The sequence below is a fragment of the Enhydra lutris genome, unplaced genomic scaffold (genome assembly GCF_002288905.1).
Source record: "Enhydra lutris kenyoni isolate GAN:26980312 unplaced genomic scaffold, ASM228890v2 scaffoldscaffold94, whole genome shotgun sequence".
Classification (NCBI taxonomy): Eukaryota; Metazoa; Chordata; class Mammalia; order Carnivora; family Mustelidae; genus Enhydra; species Enhydra lutris.
Window position 1 is genome coordinate 2,130,195 of NW_019154178.1, and position 17,559 is coordinate 2,147,753.

The 17,559-nt window shown below is 58.1% G+C and overlaps 1 protein-coding gene across 1 annotated transcript in view; it reads left to right on the plus strand.

Moving 5' to 3' along the window:
* Positions 1 to 17,401, plus strand: part of LOC111138817 (collagen alpha-1(I) chain-like) — a 31,351-nt gene extending 13,950 nt beyond the window's left edge. The window contains exons 5-10 of the mRNA XM_022490720.1: positions 2,576 to 2,637; positions 2,712 to 2,828; positions 7,616 to 8,416; positions 13,720 to 13,832; positions 14,442 to 15,618; positions 17,333 to 17,401. Of these exons, the coding sequence (XP_022346428.1) occupies positions 2,576 to 2,637; positions 2,712 to 2,828; positions 7,616 to 8,416; positions 13,720 to 13,832; positions 14,442 to 15,618; positions 17,333 to 17,401 (2,339 nt within the window). The remainder of the gene's footprint in view (positions 1 to 2,575; positions 2,638 to 2,711; positions 2,829 to 7,615; positions 8,417 to 13,719; positions 13,833 to 14,441; positions 15,619 to 17,332) is intronic.
* The last annotated feature ends 158 nt before the right edge of the window (positions 17,402 to 17,559 follow it).

The following is a 17,559-nucleotide window of genomic DNA, read 5'->3' on the forward strand; positions in this document are numbered from 1 at the left end:
TCGTGGAGCTGAGAAACCAGTCCCCGGAGAAGCCGGGGCAGCCGGGGAGCCTGGCAAGCCCGGGACGAGGAAGACCAGACGGACAGAGCGGGGGGGGGGTGGGGGGGGGGAAGGGGGGCCCAGAATCAGGGGCCGGGGAAGGAAACGAGGCCGAGAGAGGGAGATTCGGGGAAATAGGACGGAGGAGAGAACCAGGCGACCAGGGCGGCAGAGGAGCGCCCGCCCCTCCCCGAGTCTGGCCAGAGGCCTGGAGACCCTCCCCCTCCCTCTAGCGGCGCTGGGGCCCCTTCCCTTTTCCTCTGAAGCTGCCCACTTCTGCCCCTAGACCCAGGTTTCCAGGGACCCAGTGATCCATCCTCCAAAGAATTAGGACCGCATGGGTCACATGGACCCCGTCTGTGGTTCTCCGGAGCAGGGAAGGGGATGGAGAGCTGACGCCTCGGTGCCTCCCGGAAGTTCTAACATTCCGGCCTGGAGCAGGGACCTAAGCGGGCGGCCTGCCTGGGACTCCAGGAGGTGCAGGGCGTTCTTGGCAACTGAGAGGCTGGCTCAGTCCAGAGCTTAATATCTGAACTCAGCCCCAGCTGACCTCAGTGTCAGGTGGCCATTCCACTCTCAGAACATCTGAGTAAATGCCTCCCAGCCCTCTCCTCTGCCCCAGACCTCTGTGGGTTTGGGAGGGGTGGGAGGGGTGGGGAAGGGTGGCCAGTGACCAGCCCAGCCGCCTTGGCCACACCACTGTGTCCAGCCCTTTCCTTGATGAAGGAAGGGTTCTCCCAGTGCAGAGGTGACCTGAGCCAGGAGGGAAGGAGAGACCATCCCAGACCAGCTGGGTCAGTCCCAGCCCAGAATATTTTCGACTTCATCAGTAAACGTATTGTGTCTTAATTTGGGGCAGAGAATGAGCTAACCTGAGAGAAAACCCTTACCCGTGGGGGTGGGAGGTGAGGAGTGGGGTGCTTCCACGGGAGAAACCCCCTCGGAGAACAGGGAGGAGGAGGGCTTCCCCAGAGAGTTCTGCCTCGAGGTGAACATCCAGGCCGGGCACTCTGGGTCCCTAGGAAGGCCAAGGGGCTCTGAGGAAGGGTGCCCGGTATTGGGAGGAGCACAGTCTGCAACGGCAGCCCCACTGTGTAACTGGCTGTGTGACCCTAAGCCAGTTCCCTTACCTCTCTGAGTCTCTCTTCCCAACAGGTAAAATGAGGAGAGGAAGCCTACTTCCCTGGGCTGTGAACTCAGAGAATTAATGTGCCCAGTGTGCCGGCTTGGCCTTCACACTCAAGAAATCGTAGTTTTCTTACAGTTCGGGATTGTCCCCTCAACTCTGTGATTTTTGTCCTGGGGGGAGAGGACTGGCGGGGGAGAGGACGGTAGAGAGGAGGATGGGGTAGAGAGGGAGCTTGCTGTCTTTCCCCTCTGCCTTCCTGTTCTAACCAGTCTACAAATCCCTGTGTCAGCTCAAGCGATCTCAACACACACACACACACACACACACACACACACACACACACACACACCCGAAAGCAAAAAAAAAAAAAACATACATTAGGGGCACCAGTCTGGCTCAGTTGGTAGAGCAGGAGACTTGATCTCACGGTCACGTGTTCAAGCCCCTAGATGGGCGAAGAGATAACTCTATAAACAAAGTTTTTAAAAATACACACATTAGGGGTGCCTGGGTGGCTCAGTGGGTTAAGCCTCTGCCTTCGGCTCAGGTCATGATCTCAGAGTCCCGGGAATGAGGCCCCGCATCGGCTCTCTGCTCAGCGGGGAGCCTGCTTCTCCCTCTCTCTCTGCCGCCTCTCTGCCTACTTGTGAACTCTGTCAAATAAATAAATAAAATCTTAAAAAAATATACACATCATAAGGTATCCATCTGTTAAAAAATGCTAAAATAAAATAAGATATATCTTTATACATTGAAATAGCCCCAAATAAAATATTGTACAAGCCAGATTCCTCCTGGAAACCGCACCCCCCGTGAAGCTGACACACTCAGAGGGGTTGGCATTTCTGTTTGGAGTTGAGTGACTTCTGCGTGCCACCGCCGGCCCCCCTCATGCATGTGCTTCCTTTCAAAAAAGTGTGGCTTCTGTGTATGGACAAATGCATACTTTGATTATGTGTGGGTTTTGGATTTCCCTAAATTAAATCTGTGAATCAGATACAATTGCAATCAGACACCTGTTCAGCAACTACGGAAAGTTCTGGACGTGATTCAGGTGCTGACATGAACAAACAAAGGTGTGCCGTAAACACGTCACGTCACGTCACGCATTTAGCGACGTGAGCCGACCCCCGCTGCGCTGAGCTTGGCTTCCCTTCGGGCTCTGTGGGCGCGGACCTGGGGCCTGCAGCAAGTCGCCAAGCCTGTCTGTACCGTGCCCAGCTTCCCGATGCCCTCCTCACCCGGTTATTTGGAGACGAGAGGACGTTCCGAGCATCTAAGTTTCTTTAGAAGCTGCTGCGTCCCATGGAGATGAAGATCTTAACACACAGGACAGAGAGCTTCTGGACCCAACCAGCTACACCACCCCTCACACAGACCGGGGCTCCCATATGCCCCCTCCTCCAGCCCAGATTCCCCAGATGGAGGGGCTCCTAGGCCTGGAGGCGCTTGGGCTCTGGGGCATGGAGGTGAGCGGAGAGGGTGGAGAGTTGGGCGGGTGGTTCATTATCGCCCTGTCTCCCCTTTCACATCCCCCCCGCAGTGGCTGATCCCTGTGGCGGCTGCCCATCCCCCTCTCCCTGGCCCAGGCTCGGACCGGCTGCCCAGTGAGTGGAGCGGAGGGGTCCCCCGCAACCCCCGGGGGGCTGTGGGGCTGGGAGTGGGCAACAGACTGGAAATCCAGTGGGAGGGACACAGTTGGGATTCTAAGAAAAACGTCCTGCCTTCCAAGGCGGTTGAGTTGATCTCCTTCTCTTCACAAGCAAGAGTCCCGGTGAGCACCCTGGGACTGGGAAGGGGGGTGATCGCCAGGACCCTGCAGCAGCCTCCTGAGGAGGGAGGGGGAGGCCGATGAGGAGTTCTGAGACGGCGCAGGGAGAGTTCTGATTTCTGTGCTCTCTCCAGAGGAGAGGGGCCGGCCCGCGGGGCAGCTAACGAACTCCTTCCCAAATTCTCCCTCGGGCCTGGGCTGCTCCCAGAGGGGGGTCCGTTCTAACAAGGTGCCCCTGGGCCCTTCCCCTCCCTCCCCAGGATCCGAAGCCGCCAAAGGTTCGTGGAATATAATGGATCATTTTCCAATTTACCAGGGTCTTAGGGATTACGCCGCTAATCCCATCAAAGACCATCTGCTTACACTGTCCCTCCTGAGCCAAAATAAATAGATCCTTTACTCCCCGCACTTCAACTCCTCTAGGGTATTGTCGAGGGAGAAAGTTCGACAAGGCCCAGCCCATTTCCCCCTCCCTCCCGCTGCGGGATGGACAGAAAAGGAGAAAACAAACTTAGCTTGTCTGCGGGGTGAAAGGTCACTTATGCCGCGGAGCCGCATTCTTCTCAGGAGCCTGCGACGCTGGGAATCCAGGCGAGGGGCGGGCGAGGGCGGCCAGCCGGGGCCTCCGGGGATCAGCCCCCCGCCGGGAGGGGGACCGGGAACGAGCTGCTCGGCGGCTCTCTCCCGGCCCTGAACCTCAGCCCCAGCCCGTTTGCGGCGGCTCTGAGTCCCCCCCACCTGGGACGGTCGGGGAACGGTTCCTGATCTGGGCTTCAGCTCTCCCTGAAGAACTGTGGGGGCAGGACACGAAAATGCTGGGTTCCCTCGGAGAGTCATTTATTTTAGAGGCTTTTCCCTTCCTTCTCTCGTCGGTCATTACTCTGTCACCGAAGGGGCCTTCGCAGACGGGGCAGAGAGGCTGCGGGGAAGCCCGGCTGGCACCGGGAGGGGTGTGCGCGTGCAGACCCAGCCCTGGGCATCAGACGGCCCAGAGTCCCGGCCGAGGACAGTAAATGGGCCGGGACACCGGGTGGGGGTCGAAGGGTGGGGCCTCCGGAAAGCCCGCGGCTTCTGAGCAGAGACTTAAAGGCGGGAGGGTTCTTGGGAGGGGTGGGGAGAGTCCCGCCTGCAAGGAACAGCAGTGTCTTCCCGCGGGTTCCCCTGCCTCCGTGCATTCCACACACCCAGTCCCTCAACCGCCCTTTCCGCTGCTTTGTGACCCGGTCAAGAACCTCAAGGAGTTATCGCTTTAAAAAAAAGTCTTCTCTCGTGTATGGGGAACCCAGTGGCTCAGTCAGTAGAGAGCACGACTCCTGATCTTGGGGTCTTGAGTTCAAGTCCCATGTTGGGCGTAGAGCTTACTTTGAAAAAGGAGGGGGGACGCCTGGGTGGCTCAGTGGGTTAAGCCTCTGCCTTCAGCTCAGGTCATGATCTCAGGGTCCTGGGATTGAGCCCCGCATTGGGCCTGCTTGGCCGGGAGCCTGCTTCCCCCTCTCTCTCTGCCTGCCTCTCTGCCTACTTGTGATCTCTCTCTCTCTATCAAATTAATGGATAAAATCTTTAAAAAAAATTAAAAAATTTAAAAGGGGGTGGGGTTAAAAGAACCCAGAGCAGCCGCCAGCAGCCTGCCCTAAACTCTGCAGGGGTCCCCGGCTTTGCCCAAGAGCTGCCTGTTTGGGGCCCCTAGACACACTTGGTCCCCAGAAGGGCACGTCTTGGCTCTTGAAAAGCAGCAGAGTAGCAGAAATGACACCATCAGTGTCAGTCCGAGCCTCCATTCCCTCATCTGTGAGACAGAGGCGATGCCCCCCTCACAGGACCACCGCAGGCATCCGGGGACCCGCACACGGCTCCTGGCAGGTGCTCAGCACAAACGCAGAGCATGGACTCAGCCCCAGGACCACGGAAACCGTTTGGTCATGAAACCCTGCAGGGGTGTATACAGTATTTACACGGGGAGGGACAAAATATGAATTTCCTAGGTATAAGATGTGCTCACTTGACAAGTGTTTGCTGGATACCTATACAGCAAAGCACTAAGGGACCCGAAGGGCAATGAGGACTATGCCCTGATTGGAGAGTTCAGAGAAGGATGCTAGCTGCTGGCCTGTGTAGCTGGACGGGGGATGTGTGCTCGGAAAATCAGACAGAAAGTCCACGGAAAGAGAAAGAGACAACAGTCAAGTGAGGTGATGTGCAATCAGGACAGGCTTCCCGAAGGAGGTGGCATGAGGCGTAGTCCTCGAAGGATGCACAGGCCCCCAGCGTACAGAACACAGGGGAAAGCGAAGGACAGGAGTGAGCACTTCCGACCAGAACGTGGACCAGTGAGACCTGAGTGTTTGCGTAAACACAAACTCATTATGAACCAGTGACATCATCTATCCCAGAGCAGCTAAAACTAATGCCATCCTTGGCTCTAGTAGGGGAGAGCCACATCCAGGTCAAGAAAGATGAGGAATGTCACCCTACTTTGGACTGAGCTCATCTTTTTTTTTTTTTAATGATTTTATTTATTTATTTGACAGAGAGATCACAAGCAGGCAGACAGGCAAGTGTGGGGGGGGCAGGCTCCCCGCTGAGCAGAGAGCCCAATGAGGGACTCAATCCCAGGACCCTGAAATCAAAGGGGCCAAAGGCAGAGGCTTAACCCACTGAGCCACCCAGGCGCCCCTGGACTGAGCTCATCTTAAAGGAGCTACTGGTAGGCAACAGTGTGGAGAAGAGGATCGGCCACAAACAGCCCTGGGGCCTCTGCCTGGGTGAGGGGGTGGCCCTCCCTCCTTGGTAAAGTGCAGGGAAGAATTCCTGCATGGCATGGAGGCTTAACTGAGCCGGTGTGGGAGATACCCTAAAACCATTCTTGAAAAAGAGGAACTATTCGCAAAGCTTCGGGAGACAGGCGGTGGCCTGCTGCTGTTAGTGGGGTGTGATGCCGGTCAGTTAATGGGGCGATGGGGAGAATCAGGGAAGGGAGACAAGATGATAAGGAGACAAGGAGATAAGGAGATAAGGAGACAAGGAGATAAGGAAGCACATTAGGTTTGGCCGGAGGAAGAAGGCTCAAAGGGCTGGGGAGAACCTTCGGCCAAGAATGGCCACCCAGGGAAGATGTAGAAGGAATTTCTGATTTGGGGAAGTGATTGAATTAACTGGTCTCTAACATTCTTTCCAATGCCAAGATACCAACACAACACAGCTCGCAGGTGTCAGCTGAGATAGAAAACCACAAGCTTCCATGAGAGCTCCAGGAAGGCAGGGACTGTGTCCATGGCCATCATTTCTCTACTGAGTGTCCGGAAGAGTGACAGGCCTGTAACAGGTGTTTGGTGAATATTTGTGGAATGAATGAATGAATGAGTGGATGGATGAATTAGACAATGCAGGTGAAAGTTCTTATGAACTGCAAAATGCTGCAGATAGTTAGAAAACAGCGACGATCATCACTGACATTGAGTTGTGTTCACGCTTTCTATGCGTAAACACATACGCACATGCGTGACGGCTGCACGGTCAAAGGCGAAGCATGTCAAGAAGTGAGGTCTGGAGGAACCAGGGAGGACCGGAGCGTCCCAGCCCACAGACAGAGAAGACAGGATGAGGGGGTGGTCTTGGCCCCACTGTGCTCAAGGAAATGGGGAGGGCATTGCTGGGCTGCACGGCCATGGTGACTCCACTAATTAAGATGTTGAGGGCGCCTGGGGGGCTCAGTTGGTTAAGCAACTGCCTTCAACTCAGGTTGTGGTCCTGGAGTCCCGAGATAGAGTCCCGTGGGCTTCCAGCTCCATGGGGAGTCCGCCTCTCCCTCTGACCTTCTCCCGTCTCATACTCTCTCTCACTCTTTCTCTCAAATAAATAAGTAAGTAAAATCTTAAAAAAAAATAAAAAAGAGGGGCGCCTGGGTGGCTCAGTGGGTTAAAGCCTCTGCTTTTCGCTCAGGTCATGATCTCAGAGTCCTGGGATGGAGCCCGCATCGGGCTCTCTGCTCAGCAGGGAGCCTGCTTCCCTTCTTCTCTCTGCCTACTTGTGATCTCTGTCTTTCAAATAAATAAATAAAATCTTAAAAAAAAAAAAAGAAAGAAAGAAAGAAAGAAAGAAAAGAAAAAAGAGGTTGAGTTCAACAGTAGGAGTGGAAATGATCCAGAAAGGGGATTCCATCTTGGAGTGAGGCCAAGGAGAAGGCGTCTTCTTCCACGGGGACTGTGTCTGCCCCTAGAACACCGGCATGGGTGGTGGCCTGGTCAGCCCCTGGCTTCATGTCTCAGGAGCCTTTCCAGGTGGCCTGGCCGAGATGAGATGCGGTTTTCTCAAGGGGCCCTGGCTTTTGGCGGAGGAAGAACCAGTAGTTGATGGAGGGATAAAATGAAGAGTTCCCGTTAGCTACATGCCTGATTTCTGCTTTGGTGGGAAAGGTGATGGGGTCTGTGTGTGTGAGGGTCCTGGGGCAGGGATGGGTGAGGTAATGACGTCCTCGGGCCACCGCTATTTAAAAACAAAACAAAACAAAACAAAAACAAAAACAAAAACACCACAAAGGTTCCGCACCCAGCTCTTTTCCGGCTCAGTCTGGGCTGGGGAGTCCTATCCAGACGCCCACTTCTCATCATCCAGGTTTTTCAGTCTCGTTCCAACGCCCCCTTCTTGTACCCTTTTGAAGGTTGGAAATCGGATCCTAGGAGCTCTGCGCAAACAACCCCGGAGAGGACGCCCGGGCCCCCGGGTCCCTCGCCCGCGGCCCGCTCTGGGCCTGCACGGCGGGAGCGCGTGGGGCGCGGACCCGGGGCCCGGGCGTCCCAGCGGCCGGGCCGAGGCGCGCCTCGCGGTTCGTGGCCTCGTGCTGCCCCCTGGTGTCCGCAGACCCAATACGCCTCCCGGGGGGCCGCGCCGGGGCACGTCGGCGGGAGCGCGCGGGGCCGGCCGCGGGGGTCGCCGCCTCCCCCGACCGCTCGCGCCTGGCCCTGGAGCGCAGCCCGCGTCCGCTGCAGTCCCTGGGGCTGCGGCTCGGCGGGCGCGCGCGGCGGGGCGGGCGTCCCCGTGCTGACCGTGACCGTCCCCCGCCCCGGGCCCAGGGTCGGCGGGGCCGCGGGAGCGAAAGGCCCGAGCGGGAGGCCAGACGCGGGTTCGACCCCGCGGCGCTCTGCCGGCGGGTTCGCGGCGGCCCCGAGGCGCCGGGAGCAGAGCCTCTCCCGGGGGGCGGGGGGGCGTCGGCTGCTCGCGGATCGGGGGCAACGCCGGCGCGCGGGTCCCGGGGCTCCGGGCTCCCGTCCAGGGTCCGGTCCTCTGTAGAGGGCCGCCGGCCAGACGCCCCGGGAGTCGTACGGCCAGAGAGCCCCACGCGTGCCCGGAGGAGGGACGGGGACGGGCGGCGGCGCGTGCAGTCCCCAGCGGGTGCCCCGGGGCGTCTGCGGCGCGCGTGCTCCCCCTGGCGGTCACGGCGGGTACTGCCCTCCTCCGGCCGGGCAGGGCGGGAGGCGCGGGTGCGGTCACTTCGTGCGCGTGGACGCGGACCGCCGGGAAAGCAGACACCTTCGTACTGAAGTGGACGCAGGTGCAGCCCATTCTGAACGTACCTGATGTGTTCCTGCCGTTAGGGCGCCCCTGACATCTGCACTCCGCATCTTGGCCCTGTCCTCAGGGTGCTCTGTCCTGCTCCCCCGGGGTCGGGGCTCACTGAGGCTCCGGGACCTTAAGCAACGTGTGCCCTGCCGTCCTCGCAAGTCGTGCAGCCGGGCTCGAGCCGGGCACAGCTGCCTCCAGGCCCCAGACCCAGCTTCCCTCCACCGGACTGTGGGAAGGCTCTCGAACCCTAGTTATGCCAGAATCCAACCGAGAAGGGCGATCTCTCTTCCTAGGGACGTCTCTCATCTCTTCCAGCTTCCGGAGTGCTCCGTCCCCGAAGGCAGTTTCCCGGGGAAAGAGCCCACCGGACAGAGCCTGGAACCCGGACGTTGAAGCCAAACTAACATTTGTACATGACACACGCACGCCTCCTCGGGACACCAGCTGGTCGTGGGGTTAGTGTGGAAGGGACAAAGAGGCCTAAGCGACAGTCCGTAGCCTCCGAGAACATACGAGACTAGTCACACGGACGGACATTTACAGAAATCCCTGAGACTGGGGAAAATATGATAAAAGCAAAAAATACTAAGGGTGGGGGTTGGAAGAGGTAGAGCTAAATGTGTCGGTGGAGGGTTTGAAGGTTTATGGAGAAGCGGCATCTGGACGGGGGAGGGTGGGGAGGAAGAAGGGACCCAGAGAGGGAAGCAAGAGAGAGCAGACAGGGTGGGGGGCGGGCAGCACATCCAGGGCTCGTGCTCTCGGCTGGAGAGTTCGACCCCACAGGGGCACTGGGAGGACGAGAGGCTGGTGTCAGAGGGGAGCCCTGGAGGCCAGGCTGACAGGGTCAACCGTGTCCAGCACTGAGAGAAGAGAGGACGCAGCGAAATGCCACACAGGCCCAAGCACTCCTAGACACGTGGAATGCTACCACGCTCCGCCGGTCTCCCCGTAACAGGGACGGGGACAGTAAGCGCCTCCCGTGATTCCTGTGGGAGGAGCAGAGGCGGTTACATGTGGGAAGCACCTGGCACACTGCAGGAACGCGCTACACGGCAGCTCTCGGACTGCGGCATTGAACCTGAGCACGGAGGCGAAGGTTATGGCCGCAGGACCACGGCCACTCTCCTGAGCCGAGAGAGCAGGGAGAGGGCAGAGCCACACCGCTGGGACACAGTGGCAGCGAGGACCCAGTCCATGTCACGAGCTACCGACTGAAGGGAGGGGCACAGCCCTGGCCTTCTCCCAGCGGTGAGGCTGCTTGGGCCCCTGAAGACTGTGGCTTCGGGGGAGAAGATGGGGTGGAACTCAGGCCAATGAGGACGACAGACTTCCCGATTCCCCTTGGCAGAAGCTGGATGGCGAAGGAAGGAGAAAAGAAGGCAGCAGTGTGAGAGCCTAAGAGGGTGACAGGACTCTCCTTTCCCGGTGTCGGAGAGATTGGAGTATGTTTGCTTGTTGGGCAAGGGAAGGCAGGAACACTGTTCCCAGAGCCGGTGCTGCTGCTATAGGGGAAGACAGCCCAGGCGCTCCTGCAGGGTCGGCGCCAACAAGCAGCGAGGAAAAACTTCCTTCCCCAGGCGGGGTTGGGAAAAAGAGGTTGATCAGGGAAGATCCTGAAGAGTCACCAGAAGGAAAGCTCTGTGCCCAAGAGCAGCACACGTGGGGCCAGAACCTAAGCAAACTGTGGAAGACTGAGAACTGTCCCCTAGGAACCCGGCCGTCACCTGTCCCCCCACCCTCCCAGTGAGCTGTGCCCCCAGCAGTCATGGCACCGACCAAATGGAAATGGGGGACGCTGGACAGAAAGATGGGGGTTGGGAGCTAGAGGCTCAGGTATCATTTACCACATTAGAAAACATAAAAATAATAATATCCAATGCTAACAAAGGTATAGGCAACCAGGGGGCCGTACACTTCTGGGACAATTTTCTAGAAGGCTAATTTGGCAATATGTATAAAGCTTTTCAAATGTCACACTCCTTGGCCTTCTTTTCAGTTCTAAGTGTTAAATACAAGGAAATAGAAGATATGTACTGATACATTCAGTGCTATGTATAATAAAGGAAACAATTTTTTAAAAAATATTTTATTTATTTGACAGAGAGAGAGATCACAAGTAGGCAGAGAGGGGGAAATGCACGCTCAACCCACTGAGCCACCCAGGTACCCCATGGAAACAATTTTTAAAAAATAATTATTTGCTTTAAGATTTTTAAAAAAGATTTTATTTATTTGAGAGAGACGGAGCACAAGCAGGGGGAGCAGGAGAAGCAGGCTCCCCGCTGAACAGGGAGCCTGATGTGGGACTCGATCCCAGGATCCAAAGATCATGACCTGAGCCAAAGGCAGATGCTTAACTGACTGAGCCACCCAGGCGCCCTGAAGAAAGAAAACAATTTTCAAGACAGTAGACTTTAATACCTGAGTAGATAATACCGGGAAGCCACTAAAAATGTAAAACAAGGGGCGCCTGGGTGGCTCAGCGGGTTAAAGCCTCTGCCTTCGGCTCGGGTCATGGTCCCAGGGTCCTGGGATCGAGCCCCACATCGGGCTCTCTGCTCAGCGGGGAGCCTGCTTCCCTTCCTCTCTCTGCCTGCCTCTCTGCCTGCCTGTGATCTCTGTCAAGTAAATAAATAAAAATCTTTAAAAAAAATGTAAAACAAATTTATTGACATGATACAGTGATACGACAGTAGTAAGTAAAAAGAAACACAGTACACAAAATACAAGTATGTTCTTATTCACACGTGCACGTGTGGGGAGACGGGGAGGGAGGGCGGTGAAAACATGTATGTGGCTTGGACAACTGCAAAATTATCGTGACCATTAGTGGGGATGAAGAATTAAGGAGGAATGACCGGTTTCATTCATAAAGGTACCGAGCCACTGGTGAAGCTGGACACACAGATGCGAGGCTCTGGAGAGACATTTCGGTCCCAGACATAGAATCAGTCACTAGCACCGAGGTGGCTTAAACCCCAGGCACAGACACCTCCCTGATAGGGGTCAAGGAGGAAGGGCAGCTGAAGACAGAGTCCCCAGCAAGCCACAGAGTGAGCCGAAGGAGCACAGCCAGCGGAGGGTGAGGGCTGGGAGATGGCCCACAGCCCCAGTCCTGTCGCATAGTCCCCGTCCTGCCCCGCGGCCCCTGTCTCCTCCCCCGACCCCCCACCTCCCGGGGCCCCAGGCTTGCAGATGAGACCTTGTCTCGGCTCATCACTGAACCGCCAGCACATCGGGAGCTGCTGGTGTGGCCGCCTTGCCTACAAACACACCGGGGCTTTCTCATCTCAAGGACTCTAAGTGGCACTCATGTCCCCAGTACCCCGTGCTCCATACCTCTTCCCTCCCTACAAAACTCCTGCAGTGCGTGATCTGTACAGAACGTGTGTCTATCATCTGTGTGACAACAGCACAACCCTCTTCCTCCGGAACTACAGCAACGTGTCTCCCAGTGCTCTCTGCTCAAACTGCCTTCCGAAGCTGCCAGCGAACTCCTTCTCTTACAATCCCGTGGCCTTCATTTGGCCAACACAGACTTTGATCGCTCTGTAAATCTGATGATTACAGGGCTGACGGCCCGCCTTTCTTAAAGACACGTTCCCATTCCGTTCAATAAACACCAATGGAACACTTCTTGGTTCTGTAATAAAATTCAAAGGACAAGATTCAGTCTCCGAGTGTGAGGAGTTGAGCCCAGTTGGAGCCCTTCCATGAATTTAGCCACAGGGACCTTTGCCCGGGTCAGAAGGGGTTCGGTGGGACGTTGGAAGCGGACTTCAAATGGCACTGAGCGGAGGAGCAGAGCCAACTTAGGACAGGAAGAGAAGCAGCAGAATGCAACCGATTCAGAAATCTGCTGGAGAAGGGAAAAGAAAGAACTTTCCAGAAAGTCCTTGGAAGGGAGAGTAGGAGAATGGAGCGGCGTTTTGGTTTTTTACCGGTTTTAAAATAATTTAAATTGGTATTCAACACTTAAAAATCATGAGGTTTCAAATAAAAATCTGGATTTCCAGCTTCATCTCAGAAACCAGAAGAGACAGCGGGCTGCTCCGGCCGGGCCCTGTGGTTTTCACTGCCTGTCACACCTATGGCAGTGCCACCCAGCGGGGCGAGGTGCCTGCTGGGCTCTCCTGGGCATCGGAATGGGACACCCAAGCTGCTCTCCTCTCCTGCTTCTCACACTTGTCCTTCTCTGTCACTCAGCGCGGCTCCTCCTTCCCAGACGGGGTGACCGGCTGTTGCTTGTCCTCAGCGCTCCCTGCAGGTTCCCCGAGAACCCGACGGACCACTGCTTCTGTGACCTGGCCTGCGAGTCGGCATTATGAAATCCCTCTACGGCGGGGTCGCAAAGGAATTTGCAGACCAGACGGTTCCATCTTCTCAGTCCACAGAACACAGTCGGATCACAGAACTCTAGAGCCCAAAAGACCTCTCCTGGGCCCCGACTCGGGCACCGCGGGGCACGGGGGCTTGGGTCAGCTGCACTTTCCGCACGTGCACGCCAGCTCAACCATGGGAGTCCCAGCACCGGGAACGCATTATGGGGGCAGCGGAGGAAGCCACGTCCCAGTGATGGAAATCCCGTGTCTTCACCTGTATGAGCCGATTTAACTAGATCTTCAGAAGGGGCTGCAGCGCGTGCTTCTCTTGAGTTCTGGTTGCGTGCACATCCTTTAACATACGAGGAGAAACACTCAGACAGCTGAAGTGACTTGTCCAAGGCGACAGGCCTAGAAACAGGGTCTCCTAACTCACACTCCAGTGCTCTTTCCCTCCGGCTCCCACTTGTCCAGAGCACTGTCCACAGGCGTTTCTGCATCGCTGCCCATCAACCCACTGTTCTTCCGGCTAGGAGGGCCCAGTGGCCGGTGGCCACTTGCGACAACACACCTCACACCTATTCCGGCAACAGCTTTCCCGCAGCGTGTCTGTCACGCAGGCCTTTCTCTGGTGACTGCTTCCGCCGCGCAGTGGGGGACCCGCCTTTCTTTGTGCGGTCTGGTCTTCCATCGCCTCTTCCATCGCCGACAAACTCAGCGTCCTTGGAGGGAGCTCGGAGGCTGGCTTTGCCCAGAGAGAAGAGTAGCTTCTCCAATAGTCCTGACCCTGGCAATGGCCAGCCTGCCACGATGCGGGTCCCCGCCTGCCTTCAGGGTCACTCTCTTCAGATCGGGACGCCCATGCGATGACAAAGTCCAGTCCCTCACCCTCTCCGCAGGTGCTTGCTGACCTGACCGCGCTTGCCTCTCTGGAGATTCAACCCCGCCGGCCCGTGCCGGCCTTCCGCACGCTCTCACCTTTCCCTTCCTGCCTGTGTCCTGCCGGCCTTGGGTAACTTTTGGGTCCTTTTCTTCATCTTGCTCGTGAGTACCTTGAAGGGCTATTGCGACAATGAACGGACACTGCACATGGAAGTGTTCTGGAAACCCAGCACAGCTAACGCTTTCTCCTTTTTCTCCAACTACGTATTTTTTTGGAGGAGCCATGATGCTACTCTCATATTTTTTAAAAAGTTTATTTACTTATTTGACAGAGACACAGCGACAGAGGGAACACGAGCAGGGGGAGTGACAGAGGGAGAAGCAGGCTTCCCGCCGAGCAGGGAGCCCGATGCAGGGCTCGATCCCAGGACCCCGAGCTGTAGGCAGACGCTCAACAACTGAGCTACCCAGGCGCCCCCCCCCCCCGCCTTTTTTAGATTTTCTTTCTTTCTTTAAGAGAGAGGGAGACTCCCCAGCGGCGTCGGCGCTGCCCACCAGCCGGGTCGCGGCTCCACCTCAGCGCCCTGACATCGTGACCTGGGCCGGTACCATGAGTCACAGGCCGGACCGACTGGGCCACCCAGGCTCCCGCCAACTCACTTAAGTCACATTCGGAGGGTCAGGAGCACGCGGCCGGCCGCGCCCCGTCCGTCCGCCCCCGCCCCTCTCCCGCCGAGAGACCCGGCCAACTCCGTCTACCCTTCCTCTGTCTCCGGCCTTCCGCTCCGTACGACCGGCGCCCTGCTGCTCGCTTTCTACAACGGTTTCTCCGCGGGTTCGCCCGGGGCGCCCTGCCGTCCCGAGACGGGCCCCGCTCGCCGGCGGACGGGCCCGTGGCCGCACCCTCTGCGCGCGTAGCCGGCCGGGCTCCTCCCCGCGGCGTCCGCTCCGGGCACCGCCGCCCAGCCGCACGGCGCAAGCGGGCTCCGCGGGGGCTCCGCGGCGGGGCAAGCGGACCCAGCCCCCAGGGCGCCCCCTCGGTGCCTGCCGCGCAGGGCGGGGGCGGTGCCGGGATCACGCATGCGCAGCCGCCGCTCCAGACCCCCCGCGAGACCCAGACCGCCGCGGCTCGCCCGCTCCGTCTTTTCCCCATCTGGGGCTCAAGCATTTGTGTACGCGTGCGTCTTGTCCGGGCTCCGATTGGCTGGTGGCCCCGTCCGTCATCGGAGTGGCCAACCGAGCGAGCTCCAAGGTTCAGTTCCCGCCCCACGGTGGGTCGCTGGGTGGAGCTTCGGGCCTTTGTCGGCCCCCGCGCTAGTGGGGACGAGCCCAAGGATGCGCGCGCCCGCCCGCGGTCGGCCGCTAACGGTTGCTTTGGTGGCCGCGTGGTGGCGGGGAGGGGAGTGGGCGCGAGGCGGGCCGAGGTAATGGCCAGCACGGGGCAGCCCGTCGGCCGTGTGTTGAGCGCCTGCCGTGCGCCGTCCCGAAACCCGCTCCGCCTTCGGGAGGCGCCTGCCCGGGTCTCTGCGGGGCACGTGGGGGCGACGGCGCGGCGACGGCGGGTGACCGCAGCTCGGCCCGTAGCGCTGTCCGCCGCGCCCCGCCGGTCCGGCCCGCACCTTCCAGCCCCTGGGCCCGAGGCGCGGCCGTGCGGGTGGGCTCGATCGTTCGGGCAGAGCAGGCGGTGCGCCCCGCCCGGCAGAGCCGCCGTGGGGCTGGCGCGGGGCCGGCGTGTCCGCTTCAGCGCCGCTCGCTGTTCCCGACGCGTTTGCGCGGTCACGAGGCGGGGAGAGTCGCCCGGCCCTTGGCTCCAGGCAGGAGTCGGAGGAACGAGAGCTCCGGCCGCTGGCCTGGCCGCCGTGGCTGCGACAGTCCCCCACCCCCGCCTCCGGCCTCCCGAGAGCCGCGTCCGTGGGGTAGGAGCCCGGGGTGCCCGTTCGGAGGGCCCGCGGCCAGCCCAGGACGCGGTCGGCTCAGGGGCTGCAGAGCAGAGAAGCAGCGCGAGGTCACCACAGTCTGGGAAAGAAAGATCCTCTGGGCTTGGAGCCCTGCGCGGTGTCCAAAACACCACCTCATTTACTGCGACCGAACCCTACTGTGTGCCCGGCCCTGAGCCACATGCAGACCTGGGTAAGACGGCGCACTTGTATGTTATATATATATATATATATATTTTTTTTTTTTAAAGAATTTTTTCTTTTTTTAAGATTTTTTAAAATTTATTTGACAGATCACAAGTAGGCAGAGAGGCAGGCAGAGAGACAGAGGAGGAAGCAGGCTCCCTGCTGAGCAGAGAGTCTGATGCGGGGCTGGATCCCAGGACCCTGGGATCACGACCTGAGCGGAAGGCAGAGGATTTAACCACTGAGCCACCCAGGCGCCCCTTATTTATATATATTTTTTAAGATTTTATTTCTTTGATAGAGATCACAAGTAGGCAGAGAGGCAGGCAGAGAGAGAGGGGGAAGCAGGCTCCCCGCTGAGCAGAGAGCCTGATGCGGGGCTCGATCCGGGGACCCTGGGGACCCTGGGGACCCTGAGACCATGACCTGAGCCGAAGGCAGAGGCTTAACCCACTGAGCCACCGAGGCACCCAAGTTTTTTTCTTTTTGTTAATTCATTTATTTGGGGTGTGGGGAGAGAGCACAAGCAGGGGGAGTGGCAGGCAGAGGGAGAGGGGGAAGCAGTCTCCCCGCTGAGCATGGAGGCTGATGTGGGACTCAATCCCAGGACCCTGGGGTCATGATCTGAGCTGAAGGCAAAGGCTTCACCGACTGAGCGCCCCAGGCACCACACCACCCAGTGCATTTTTAAAAGGCGCTTTCAGTCCAGTCGTGGAGAGAAAATAGAAAGTAGTACCTCCACTTTGGACAGGACAAGGAGGGTACTCTAGAGGTCATATTCCCGACACCAGGGGAAAAGGCAGGGAAGTCAGGAGAAGCTTTATGGAGGGAGAGTTGTAGGAGTGGGACTCTTGAATGGCAGGGCAGGTTTCAAAGGTAGCAACGAGTGTAGAGCATTGGGGCCCCCGGACCTCCTCTTCCCCGAGTAAGTTTCCAGTCTCGTGGCTTTGAGGAGCAGCCGTCATGCGAATAAGGACGAACACTTAGCAAGCACTCGCTACGGATCAGAACGGTTTCCGTTCCTCTGGAGTATCCTTCAGGTTCCTGAGAAGTGTCATTTTCCCTTATCAAAAGAAACCCAGCGCGGGGTGTCCCTAGGAAGGACCAGTTGGGCCTTTGGAACCAGATCTTCCATAGGTTCCCACTCCCCTGACCACTGTGACAAGCCCCACAGCCGTTCCTGGGGAGCAGAGTACCCGTGTCCCCCTCCCAGCCCCTGGATGCCCCCAAAGAAGGCACCACGAGTGTGCCCTTGTCGGGGGGCCCTGGCCGACTCAGTTGGAAGCATGTGCAGCTGTTAACCTCAGGGTGGGAAGTGGGAGTCCCATGTTGGGTAAAACAACTTAAAAAACAAAACAAAACACGAGCACGAGGCCAGTGAGTCGAGCGAGGCTGTGGCAAAGGCAGGAGATCATAGGTAAATCCACTGTGGTTCTGTCTGCACAGCTCCACTGCCCGTGTGCAGCTCAGGGCGGTAGACGTGGCTCTCTTCCTGCCCGGCCCCCAGCCTTCGTCATGGTCCTTGGAGTTCCCATGTCCTGAGGTCGACTTCACGGGTGACCAGCACCAGGAATGACTTCCCTCTTCAGAAAAACCTCCTTACGCCCCTGGCGATGTACACCGCGGGGCCCAGACATCTCCCACTGCCGTGATCGGCTTCTGGGTGTCCCTCTAACTCGGCCTGAAACAAAACCTCACTTCTCTGGACAGACCCGGGGCTGGAGCCCCACCGCC